General features: G+C 39.8%; 1 protein-coding gene across 1 annotated transcript; it reads right to left on the reverse strand.

Annotated features, from left to right (window-relative positions):
* Window positions 1-1615: 1615 nt before the first annotated feature.
* Window positions 1616-13062, reverse strand: kcnj12a (potassium inwardly rectifying channel subfamily J member 12a). Its single transcript, XM_035145850.2, has 2 exons — window positions 12497-13062; window positions 1616-7460 (listed from the first exon to the last, which is right to left on the reverse strand). The coding sequence occupies exon 2, from the start codon at window positions 7299-7301 to the stop codon at window positions 6000-6002; it is 1302 nt and encodes a 433-aa protein (XP_035001741.1). The 5' UTR covers window positions 7302-7460; window positions 12497-13062; the 3' UTR covers window positions 1616-5999.
* Window positions 13063-13458: the final 396 nt, after the last annotated feature.

Genomic DNA, 13458 nt, shown 5'->3' on the forward strand with positions numbered 1-13458 from the left:
ACCAGCGCTGTTCATAGCTCTACAGTTACAAACAACTGCTAACAAACCATTATTGAATTGTATCATTTTACCAACAGGGGTTGGTAATAGTTGGCACAAGAAAACACTGCAGCTTCTACCTGCTGAGAACTATTTAAGCAACTGAAGTCACTGTTAACCATCTCAATATGCTATATGCTCATCAGATCTGTATGATATGTGTTTAGGATTATAGCAGCCCTCTGACTTGTGAGGCAATTTATCCTGACATGGCCTTAATTATCCAGGACCGCTTGTCGTCTAATCCTACTGTGACAGTACACTAGTTTGACATCACTGCTATCAGAAGATCGCTCATTTACAGAAGTCAAATTCCGAGATCTATCATGCTTTCATGCATTGGGCACTCATTAACACTGTCCGCCTATAATCCTGAAAGCCTCACTTCTACTGTATGTGTATGTTACCAAGCCCCACAAAGCCAGACAAACCCTGCCCCGGCCGTGTTACATAATCAAACTTGGCAAAAGCTTCCAGCATAGCCTCTATGATCCCAGTGTCAGTTAGTGCTGAGTCCCAACGCATGAGCTCAGCACAAGCAGTGGCCAGCAAGTTAATCCCACATCTGTCACTCACTCTGAATCTGAATCATTTCGAAACAATTGATTGTAGTACAAAGAGTTCAGGATTTTTCATCAGCGGACAAAAGTTTGTTTAGTGGGGACGATGACGTGGTTCTTGTTGTAAGCTTGTTTGGTAATTGCAAAACTCTTACAAAATTGACTCTAAGGTGGCCCAGCGTCATTGTAGTTATTACGTCGTAGTTATACTTGGTGGAAGGAGGCAGCATGGGTCAGGAAAGAACCCATTACATTTAGATTTGGAAATCTAGTGAATTTACATGTTGTTTCATAAGGGGACTGTTGGGCTTGTTTAATGCGCTCTCTGAGTGTTCTTTTAGTTTTATGTATATGTTTTCATCTAGTATTGGTTAGACTGCTGAACAGTACAATACATAAACTTACCATTGTGCAGGTATTAGGGCCTTTTCAGAGCGGACATTTCACTTGTTGCAGTGAGAAATACACCAATGTTACAAATGACTTTAACAGTGGCTTAATTCTATTGACGTGTCCTAGTAAGACATGACAGTGTGTCAGTGAGCCAATTCCCCCAAAGAACAGGGACCTTACTGGAGCAAATAAATGGATTTGAGAAATACACATTGATTTATGCAAAAAGGCCCAGAGGGAAATGTAATACTTGAAAACATTCAGGTTGTTAGAGTAATAGTGATCTCTCATGTGATGTTACTCCATTGATCTGATTCAGTCAGCTGCAGGCCTCTTGCCTAGTTCAGCAGGGCCAAAAGGCCTGTGGCCCTGCTGGTTGTTTGTGTGTCACAGTGATTAATTGATGAGCCTTCTTGAATAATTGGCCTAAGACCAGGGAGTCATCTGTCTGTGGTGACGCGAATCTCAAACCACCCCTCATGGTGATGTATTGCCTCAGCTACCACATCACCCATTGATTAGTCAAGCTTGATGATGTCTGTGGTTTGTAATTGGATTTTACATTTCAGGTACAGCCTGGACCATCACAAAAACTGTTGAAACAAAAGAGATAAAACGCAGTCTTTTTTTTCACAATTAGTTTTTAATTGAATAATTTAAATGATTCTGAATGAAACTCAAAAGCCCAGTAGACATTTCGCTGGACATATAGGAAGACTTCTACAGAGGTCAAAGGTTTTTCCAATCATCCCTTTAAGAGAAATACCTGTTTAATCATGAGCATCTGTGCTGAAAGAAAAACAACAGAAATACAATTTTTAACAAACCGAGACAAGAATCAAACGATGCCTCCCAGTAGTGATTTCATTGTGTTACTCTATTAAAAAAAGATAAATATTGATTGCTATATTCTATCAAAAAGAACATTGTATAAAAATAAGCAGATTTGTTCAGCCTAGCTGCTCCCTATTTATGATTTTTTGATAATGTTATTATGCTTTTTACACTATAAACCTATTTATCAAATTCTTTGTGTGTTCAGTTTTTAAGGGCTCAGGTGGGAAACATCACATCTAAAACAATCTCTGAAAAACATTATTCAGTAGAAATCATTGAACTATGCATTTAAGTGACGCAGCATAGAAGCTGTTTATGCTTCACCTTTTTTTTTTTTTACCACTGAAATATTGTGAGTATAGGTGCAGAGGATTCACACGTCAGTGTATAAAACCTTCCCAGAAGGCAATGAGCATAATCAATGTTTAGGGTTGGGTAAAGAACACTTCACTTATTACCAAAAAATGCTTTTTACATTTTCTACATCCTACAAATTTCAAAAAAGCGACATACAACCAAGAAATATCATAGTCAAGCATCCCGCTAAAATGAAATGATATTTGGAATACTATTTGGAAAATGTTAGTCATTGTGACCAACATTACAACCATGTTATGGTCATCCCCTTTGTTTTTCACCATATCCTATAGCTTACCACCTTTACACATATGTGATCTTTTATGTATGAAAGTAAACTATTATTGTTTTAGTGTTTTAATGAGGTAAAACTGGACTTAAGATAAACACTATCTTGTGACACAACATAGAAATGTTTAGGTTTGAATAAGAATACAGGCTCCTATTAAAATGCTGTTGTCCATGCCAAAGGAAAATAAGTCATGCATCCTACTTTAGTCTCTTAAACTAATGTTAATAGTGACAACGATTTCAATCTATAACTACATCTGAAAATTATCTTTGATTTAGTTTGGATTGATTTGATCTACAACTGGAAATTCTCTAGTTTAGATTTTTGATTGAAAATGTAATTTGCTTTAATTGATAAATGTACTAATAACAATAATAATAGGAATGCTAATCTATACAAAGCCCATTTGCAAAGTGGAGGACACCTTATTGGAATATAACAACCCATTTGTGAATATTAACTGTGTTTGGAGGATTGGGATCAATCACCTCAGGACCTTAGTCTTAGCTACACTCCATTACTTTGGTATCAAATCTGAGGTTTAACATCTGCACAAATAAATCATATGCATACAAATACAATAAAAACTCAAAAACATTCATCATTTTCCCGTCATCGTTCCTTTCATTTGTTATCTGTGACTCAAAAACTATAAATGTCTATGTTCAGTGTATTACAAGAGAATAATTAAGAATAGAGGTATTACAATTATTCCAAAGTGTGTGCTCCAGTGTTTATTGCTTCCATTCAGCATATTGCTAATATGTATTTAGCTGTCTACAGTGTGTGAATTTTGTAAATGCCAGAGGAATGGGAGTAGGTAAATAGGATTTGTTGTATTTGTTGTACTGTTACTCGTGTAAATGTTTAGCCAAATTTAGTCTTGCACACATTCATTCTATTTATTAAAGGATATATTTGTCCTGTCTCGTCAAGTCTATAAAGATTTGAAACAGACATTGACTCTGTTTGTAACAATAGAAAAAGCTGTTACATTTGTCCACTATTACAAATGTAGGCCCAGCTACTCAAGTCGGTTCATAATTTAAGAATATTTTAGTCTTATCATAATGCAAAGTGTTTTACACACCTCTGCCCTTGTCATACTTTCGAAAAAAGGATGTTAAATGCTAAAATGTTAAAACACACAATGTCAGGAAGTTTCTAAATTCACTGTGCACATTTAACATTTTTAGATATGATTGTAATTCTTGTTGAATCGATTTGATGAATGTAACAAATACTCTTATAAATTGATTTTTTATTTCAGGCTGTTTTTCTTAGCATTTGGCATTGAATACAGCAGGGGTGGGGAACCTCTGGCCTCTGGGATGTATATGGCCTGTGAGACATTTAATAAATTTTGTCCCTTTTGTGGGACCTCTCTTCTGGCTCTATGCCTGTCAGGTCACAGTCATGGTGAACGAAACACAAAAAAGGCCAATCTCAAGCTTAATTACAGCTTGAAACATACAACTAAAGTGGGTGAGTTGCTTGAATAAAGGTCAAATTCTTTGACAGAGTTTGGATGGACAACAAGCAGCTTTCAACACTTAAAGTAAAAGTATTCTGACAGAGACAATGTTACACAGAAAGGTTTCGCTGTGAACAAGCTATTAAGTGAAACCTCATACAGAAGGGGAACTTGTGAAGGAGCCTTGTTGCTGCAGCAGAGCTGCTTGCTCTGGAATTGCACAACATCAAAATTGTGCATTGTGTGCAAACACTGCATTTTACTCATCTGCGAGAACAAAAGCCTGCTTTGACGTGAATATGCTGGTGAGTTTGGTTTCAGGACATGAAACGGAAATCAACATATTTGTTGAGCTGTTTAATTAGGAACCAGCTGATATGCGTAACAACCTACAACATGAAATATTTTGGGTGCAAAGCCTTCTGATCAAATTCTATTAACTGTACGTCCTGAGGATTTTCTCAATCTGAGGAGACATGTACTGAAGGTTGCATCTCCGTTTCAGACAACTTTCTGCTGTGAGCCTTTCCTTTCCTAATTGGTTCTTTAATGGACTCAGTCCCACCCAAGACTTACTGACTAACACCTGAAAAAACAGCTGACAGCAGTATCTCCATCACTGCCATCTGACATCAGACTCTTTGCCAAAAAGAACAAAGTTCAACCCATTGCATTAGAGAGGTTACTGTGATATATGTGTTCAATAAAATAAGTAACTTTAGTATGGGCCTTGAAGGATTAAAAAAATAATAATAAGGGCCCTTGATAGGAAAAAGGTTTCCAACCCCTGACCTAAAGCAATGTCATTACATTACATTATTTAATCTTGCAAAGAACACTTTTTCTGTCTTTCTGTCTGTCTGTCCCCTGATACAGTTATTAATATGCATAGATTTGTTTTTAAAGAGAACAAAAATACTTTTGTGTGATCAATTTAGGCCAATTTGTTAGTCTTAATTTCCATACTTCATTACATTATTTTTCAAGTTATGTAAGTTAAGTTCACTAATCTTCAAGGTGCATTTCTTAGTATGTTTACAAAACACTATTATACATTTTTTATTGATTAATTTATCTGATCATTGGAGACCTGAATATTGCAACCTATATCTTGCAAAAATAAAAGTTAAACGACATGTTCATCAAAGTTGGTTGTCCTATTGGCTATTTGTGCTTTCTTTTTTTTTACCTGAATACTTGTCAATTTATGTTCGTAAGCCAGGGCCACCAAATCATGATGTTTAATTCTGTTCAACATATTTCTTTATGGTCTTCATAGTGCAATTATTTTTTTCAATTAATGGTGGCTTGTAATATTTTAATAGTGGATTTAAACATGAGGCATTTAGAGATGATATAAATCGTTGTTTTCAGTACAGGTTTACTTCTGTTCAACATATTTCTTCATAGTGCAAATTCTCCCTTTGTTGGTAGATTACCCCAATGTAAAAAAAAAATAGTGTGTTGAATTATGTTGTTTTCAGTGGCTTGCGGTCAGATGTTTCTATCATGGCTCATTGCATCTGAATGCTGCAGTGCATGAATTTAAATTTGTACCACTGAATACAGGTCCAGCCGTTGCAGCAATGCAAGGAACACTAAAAAGCAACCTTGCAACAGCATTATTTGTAAGAACAAGATGAAATAGCAACAATTTTAAGAGACGTTTTGGAAACTGATACTGCACACAAAACATAACTTACCTACGCAATGTATTTACAACTAAATATGATTACAAGGATCTGTCATAATAGTTTTTGATCCCTCTCATTGAACTCTTAACTCAAAATGTGAAAAAAGATTCAAGTTTCCATGAAAGAAGAAGGTCTTTCTCTGGCCTGTTCCTTGATTGGTGACATTCCTCACCACAATTTCTAAGCTGTATACTGTTGCTTTCCCCATTCCTTCCAGTTAAGTCCCTTATATTGTTGTCTTATTTCTTTTCCAATCTTTCACAGTAGTCAGTTCCTATGGCACTTTGCATTGTTCGGCATTATTACCCTTGGATAAAGTTATCAAAAGTTGACCTGGGGTCAGAAGGTAGAGGTCATATTTCCGACTCTCTGCGATATGACCGTTGATCCAGTGCTCTGTTGGGCTGTAAGCGATCAAACTCATGTCGGCTGTTCCGGTCTGGACTGAGGTTTGCCAGTACCCTGCCTCCACCACCTACATCCTCCTCCTCCTCATCACGGTGGAGGAAGGCCAGCTCATTTTCATAGCAGAAGGAGTTAGAGCTGGGGACTAGGAACTTGTTCTCCACCATGTCCTTGGCACTGCAGCGGGGGGTGGACGGCACCTCATATGTTTTGTGAAAGTGTGAGTAATCCACCTTGTACAGGTTCTTCTCCTCAAACAAGACTGGCTCATACCGGTGACCCCAAAGGATCTCAGAGGCCAAATAGGAGCTGCGAGCCTGTGTGGTCATGGCGGTTGCTTCAACCATGCCCTCCAAGATGACAACAACCTCAAAGTCTGCTGTCTCTAAGTCCTGTTTACTGATCCCAAAAAGAGGGCTCTCCTCATCGATCTCATGGAGAATAGTGATGGGTGAAACTAAGAAAATCCTGTCCAAGCCTTTATCAAAGCCCACGTTAATGTCTATCTGGTCTAAAGGGATATATTCTCCCTCATCCGTGATCCGAGGTTTGATGAGCTGTGCCCTGACATGGGCCTCTACAATGTGGCTCTTACGAAGATTCCCTACCCTCCACATGAGACACAGCTTTCCATCCCGCATGGCAATGACAGCATTGTGGCTAAACAACAGTGTTTGTGCTCGCTTCTTAGGCCTCGCCATCTTGGCCATGATGGCACCGATCATGAAGCAGTCAATGATGCAGCCCACTATGGACTGAAAGACCACCATAAAGACAGCCACTGGGCACTCCTCAGTCACACAGCGGTAGCCATAACCTATTGTAGACTGTGTTTCAATGGAGAAGAGAAAAGCAGCCACAAATCCATTGACTTGTAGGACACATGGAGTGAAGTTGTCATCTCCGGCGGGGTTATCCAGATCACCATGCAGCAAAGCGATGACCCAAAAGGCTAAGCCGAAGACCAGCCAGGAGACAACGAATACAAGAGTGAAGACTAACAGCATCCATCGCCAGCGAATATCGACACATGTAGTGAAGATATCAGCCATGTAGCGTTGTGACTTTTCCTCCATATTGGAAAACTGCACGTTGCACTGGCCATTCTTTTTGACGAAGCGGTTGCGGCACTTACGGCGTGTGTGGATCTTGCCATTGCCAAAGCCGTTCATGCCATGCATGGTAGTGAGGCGGAGACCCTCTTCCTCGGATGACACAATGCTGTAGCGGTTGATCCTCCCCACACTCATGCTCCTGGCAGGGCCTCCAGCTGCAGGGTGAGAGGAGAAGGGCAGGCCTCGACTCCCAGTGTGTGATTGTGGCCCCTCACAGCTTGATCACTGGCTACACTGCATTTTAGTGAGTCATAGACAGAAGCTGGCTGGAAGTCGTGTGTTTTAATCCAATTCCTGTAGAGTGTGTCAGGAGAAGAGAACAATGTTAGCATCTTTATGTCACATAATGGACAAACAACACCATAACTGTGTATAAAAGCATCAACAAAGAACCAACCATAATAGCTTGTGGAGACTAAATGGCAAAACCTTGTTACATAAGTAGCACTCAAACTGTTTTTTCTGCTGATCCAAAAAAGAAGGTTTCAAGAGATATCAAGAGCTTATTAGACTGGATAAGGTGCCTGTGTGTTAGAGCCCAAATGACCACTTCAATTCACAATCATCAACAGTATTTTTTACATCTTCTCTTACCTGAAAAAAGAGATCAGATCGATAAACCTGGACCCGATTAAGAGATTGATTTTTCAGTAACCATGTTACTGTGTGCAGCTTCTGTTAAGTTTATCCTTCCACAAAACTAAATTATAGGAGACATAATAAGAAAACAATAAGAAATTTAAGGAAATAAGTAAGATTGTCATTGTGTACTATTAATATGTTGTTCGATTGTTTCATAGTTAATTTTTTAATCGCCCAGACACTCCTTGCCCCTTTCTTTCCCTCTCTCCTTCTCTTTCTCTCAAATCATAGTCAGACTGGCCATCATGGGCGCCAGGAGAAATCTCACCAAATCAGCGGGCTGGTACAACATAAAAACATCTGTACCATCCTCAGCAGGCAGGCAGAACTCGGCACAACACTAGTTTTTGCTTTGTTTGTGCTCATTCCCACCACGGGCATGTAGAGGGCCCTCTCTGTGTACCTGTCATTCAGGGTGCACATGAGTGTACTGAATGTGACGGGACTGGTCTCTCTGGCCAATCACAATAATCAACGACCCCTAGAGCTGCTGCCACAAACATAATATAATTCTGTGGAAAATATAAGTCATGTCAACAATAAGCTACTACAGTATGTCTATATTGTCTTGGTTTATATTGTTTGCATCCATAATACCAGTTACTTGATAGTTACTTTACACTTCCTCTCTCTGCCATTTTGCTCTATTAAAACATCACGACTCAAAACCCAATAGCTCCTCACTGAAGGGTTCTCAAGTCTTTTGAATTTGGCTGGGTAAGTGAAGAGCTGCGGCCTCGTTGCAGATCCACTTCTGTCACGTGGCATTTCCTCTGCTTTTCTCTTTGAAATGATAAAGAGGGTTGGAAGTGGGAAAAAAACTGCTTGTATCTGGTTAGGTGTTAGTTTAAAAGCCCTGTCATATGGTATAGGCATATCAGCCTATCAGTGTGTGTGTGTTTAAACTCCTAAGGGAAATGTGTGTGTGTGTGCATAGACCTAGACATGCAATTCCAGATGCTGTGTACAGGGATGGAGACTGGACTTTCTTTGACCCCATTCTGTACAATTTGCAGTCATATTAATCATTCTATGAGGATAAGGTAAATCTCCAACACCGTCCCATCATGCTCCCTAAAAGTAGGTCATAGATTCTCCCCTCTACAATCCTGTGTATGACTTATTCATTGTAATTACTCACCACAGTTTAAGCTTAGAAGATTCTTACGAAATTAGACAACACATTTGTCAACATAAAGCTCATACTCAGTATATGTGTTAAAATGGCATTTGCAGTATGTATGGATCGTGGTCAAATCTTGATTAAGCAGCAGATATCCTGGCCACTGCATTGGACGACAAGTCTCAGGGTCAAGTTTTTTTTTTTACCCATGGGTGTTGGACTGAGGCCCCTCTGGTGCAGGCAGCTTTTATCGCTTAGCCACGTCCCTTCTGTGCCTGTCTGCCTAAGACTTGACAGTTCACTCATGTGCGCTCCCAAATCCCAGGTGTCCTGCCGTCTGCCACAAACTCACACTAATTCCCTCCTTACTCACACTCTTTCAGGTGGAAGTTCTTCTGATCTGGAGCCAGATTATCTCATGCACAGTCTCAAATTTGTCCCTTAGGGGTCAAACACGTCTGTATCAGGAAAACACAATGTAGCCAAAGAGCACACCTTATTACTAAATATAATGTTCCTTCCACTACTTTCAGATATATAATTCTGTTAAAATGTTGTATGTAAACCATACTGGATTGTCTAATCCTTTCTAATCGTATCTAGCACTTTTTAAACAGACAGTTAAATTAAGCAGGTTCATTTTGCTCGGTTCATCCATTTAGCATCTGTTTGACAAATCTTAAGCCTGAATATTCTCTCAGCATTTCGCTTTACTTCCTGTCTCCGCACTACACACCTGAGCAGCCCTACAAGGTGCAAATGTTTCAATGTTGCAATGATGTCGTTCAGTGGCCGGTGTTGAGTGAAATAGTCCAATGAAAGTAAAACCCCTCCTGGCTCCTGGGTGTCATTAACTAAGTGCCTCAGAGTTTCAAAAATCTTGTCGAATCAGATTGTCATTCTGATAAGTTGTGCATGAGGTTTGATTCAACATGGTGCATCTTTGGATTCAACACTATTCTTTACACAGCCAAAAAGGCTGACATTAGCAGCTGCAGATGACAGCTGGATATATAGGACTCTGAATTTCCTTAATTCAAATAAATGTACAGTCAAAGGGGGATCTGTAGTTCTTTAGCTGCAGGTAGAATATAATCATGTTAATGAAAAAGTGGTAACTCGGACAAACAAATAAGCCATTTTTTCTGACTGAAATCAGCAGCTAAATATGAGTTCTCTGCAGCTGTTAAAGGTGTAAAGTTAAAGCTAGTTGTCCTTATTTGGAGAGTCGTGTCACTCTGGAAGTGATAGCATGTTCCAGTCCTGTGTTTTGAATTTTTGTTCTGGGATCTTAGATTTTGCTTTTAACACTGGTTGTTAATTCCAAGAGCAATTCAGTGCCATTATGCAAATCGTATGCTTAAACAACCTTTTGCGATCTTGTCTGCTGTGTGTCTTCTTGAGGAGTTGAGAGATGTGACTAAGAGAGATGATAACTTTGCAGCTAATGAGGAATGGATAACTAGGACAAATAATTAGATGTGCAAAATAATGGAAGGGACTCGTGGAACAATGAGGTGGAGTGAGAGAAGGTACTTCATCTCAAGACAAGCACGCAGGAAACTGAGCTCAGCCACTACGATCCACCTCCCAAGGCCTTTGTGAAGGAAGAGTCGAGGCTCAGGTGTCTTTGTATTTTCCTATAGCTCACCATGCAGAACCCATCTCATCTCAAGTGACCTACAGGTATTTTCCTATAGAAAGCCACACCATCTCCCCATGCAGATATGCTTTCTGATTGGTAGCATGTTTTATTGTTGTTTTTCTAATGTAGTGCAGTAAAAAAAATGCTGCTAGACAAAGGCAGTAAGTCAGAACCAGACACTGACCAACCCTGGAGGCTGTGAGCCTCGCTATGTAGGCCATCTCCTGTGCTGAGATTACATCTCAGGTGCTTGTTGAGAGAAGTGTCAGAAAGAAGTGTTCATAAAGAAGTTGAGTCACCTTCTCACACGGTTAGAACAGCTGGTATATATATGCACGTGATTTTGTATCATCACGTGTGAAGTTTTTTAATTACTTACCCATTCACAAAGGCTGAATCACCCAAGGTAAACGTGAACGGTTATTTCCAGTTTTAAATGACGCCTCTGGGTCAAAGCACAAAAGCTAAGATGCATTACTTAAAAGACAGTACTGCTAAATGTTGCAGGTGAAGCCACACAAGAAGATACTGTGTATACAGTAAGGTGTACTCCATGTGTTTGAAATATTATTGTAACCGTTTTGGGACTGTGTTATAATCTGTGTTTTGACTCAGTCCTGCTACGTGCTAAACTTGTCTTTGGGAAAATATAAGTGAATCAAATGGGAGATGAAAAGCACCATGAGTTCGGTGAACTGTCAGACATCACTGCATAATATTAATTATTTTCCTTCTGTCTCTTTTGTGCCCTCACATCGGTGATTTCTTTATGCAATGATAAAAATGTGCTGTATCAGAATCAATACTTTATCCTGTGACCCCTACTGATATCTGTCCCTCCAGAATTATTATGCCAAATAAGATGCTACTGTTATCTAAAGTAACACACACATGAAATTAGGTGTCCAAGTGTTTACAAGTGGATTTGTTACCAATGAAGTAACAGTAGAAATATAAGTGTTTGTTTACATTGACTCAATTTGTGATTTTGCTGATTACATTTTGTCTAGATGTCCAATTTCTAACTAGTTTTCTGTCGTCAATCTATAAATTATGGTTTACTATATTTGAAAGTGCTATTGCAAAATTGCTTGTTTTGGCTTGTGTTGTCTGACCCATGGGCAAAAGACCCTCCACAGCTATTCGGTTTAAAATGATGGGAAACCTTTAGAAAAGCAGCAGCCCTCCAGATTTTAGAAAATGTTTCTGCTATTGTCAATTGAATGTCAAGCCTTTAAGTTTTAGCAGGAGCCTACAGTTTTCACACAAAACAATGTGTTTATATCCTCTCACTCTGCTGTACTGTCTCAGTGAACAGGCTGTGATATGAATCGAGATCATTGACTTCAGGATTTAAATGTGCTTTGAATGGATTATCTTTAATTGTTGTCTTTGTCTGCCTTCTAGCTCTATTTCAGCTTTTTTATTTTCACCATTTGTGATCTGGGTACCTGTCAATATCATGCTGTGATAATGACAAGCAAGGCCCTGTTGGCCAGTAGGGAATTTAAGTTAAACCATGAAGACGACCGACCTGCATGGAATCAATCGATATTTTGTATTCTACAGAAAAGCTTTTCTGCACCAAAAAAGCTGTGATGTGATTTGTAATGATGTCATCTATCATGTCAATTTCGTTTGATCAATTTGACACATTTGATTTTCTTGTACTTTTAGAAGACAACATGGGCTCTGACAAAAAGAAAAGACTAGATTTAATTTAAATCAGATACTAGTTAAGTCTGATTTAAAACTGCTTGTAGGTACACATAATAATTTACAGGGCCAAACAGCAGTGACAGTGAGTAGACATTGTTGTCCACTGTCTCGTTATGTTTATCACGACAGACCAATGAAATTTGACAAATGTCGAGGTAACAATCAGGCCGCAAGTTTGAGGTAAAGTTTTCCGTCCCTTACCTTTTTTTTCTACCTGTACTTCCCCAGGCTGCAGAAGTAAAAGGTGATATCTTCTCTCCCAGTAACCAAACTAAGGCATTCTCTCCTTCTGCCACCGCTGCTGCTCCTTCTCTCTCCGTGTTACTCTAATACTGGAGAAAACCACTCCATCATCTTCAGCACAAGGCACCGACCCCCTTTGAATTTCTTCATCCTGGCTTGATCTCTGTGCTCTTGTATTTTTTTCTCAGGAGCTGTTTGCGAGTGCAGGTGAAACGCAGTGGTAATGACCAGGCTGATTCCCAGAAAGACCCCCGGGGCCACGATGCTGCCACCGCCGCTGCTGGACGTGCAAAACAGGTGTGAAACCTTTTAATGAAGGCTATCCTAGTGAAAATTCAGGGTTTTGTATCTCCATCTTCCGAGGCAGTTTCTTCAGCTGGTCTCCAGGTTATCCCTCATCTTTACTAACATAAAGTCTGTCCTTCACATTTCCCATTAAACTGTACAATACTCCCTCACTGCGTATTAACTGAACAGCTCTCTCTATCAATCTTTTGCAATCTGATCTAGTTTGAACTGCTGTTCTGCCTCTCTCTCTCTCTCTCTCTCTCTCTCTCTCTCTCTCTCTCTCTCTCTCTCTCTCTCTCACACTCTCACACTCTCTCCCCTGACTATTTCTTGCTCGTTCTCTCCTCTCCTCTCCCTCCCTCCCTCGGTGTCACAGAAGCTGCCATTTGCAGTCTCTCTCCCTCCCTCCCTCCCTCTTTTCTCCTCCCCTCCTCTCTCCCTCCCTACCTTTTTTCTTCTCCCCTCCTCTCTCTCTCTCTCTCTCTATCTCTCTCTCCCTCCCTCCCTCTCTCTCTGTCTCTTTGTCTCTCTCCCTGCCTCCCACATCATGGCACCACCAGTTGACAGCAACTTGATGCACAGACGTATCATTGAGAAAACACGAGCAGACAATCCACCATTGTGTGCGATCA

The sequence above is a fragment of the Hippoglossus stenolepis genome, chromosome 21, assembly GCF_022539355.2.
Source record: "Hippoglossus stenolepis isolate QCI-W04-F060 chromosome 21, HSTE1.2, whole genome shotgun sequence".
NCBI classification, from domain to species: domain Eukaryota; kingdom Metazoa; phylum Chordata; class Actinopteri; order Pleuronectiformes; family Pleuronectidae; genus Hippoglossus; species Hippoglossus stenolepis.

Coding starts and splice junctions, on each gene's coding strand:
- kcnj12a (XM_035145850.2), bottom strand. CDS start 7,301: ATGAGTGTGGGGAGGATCAACCGCTACAGCATTGTGTCATCCGAGGAA.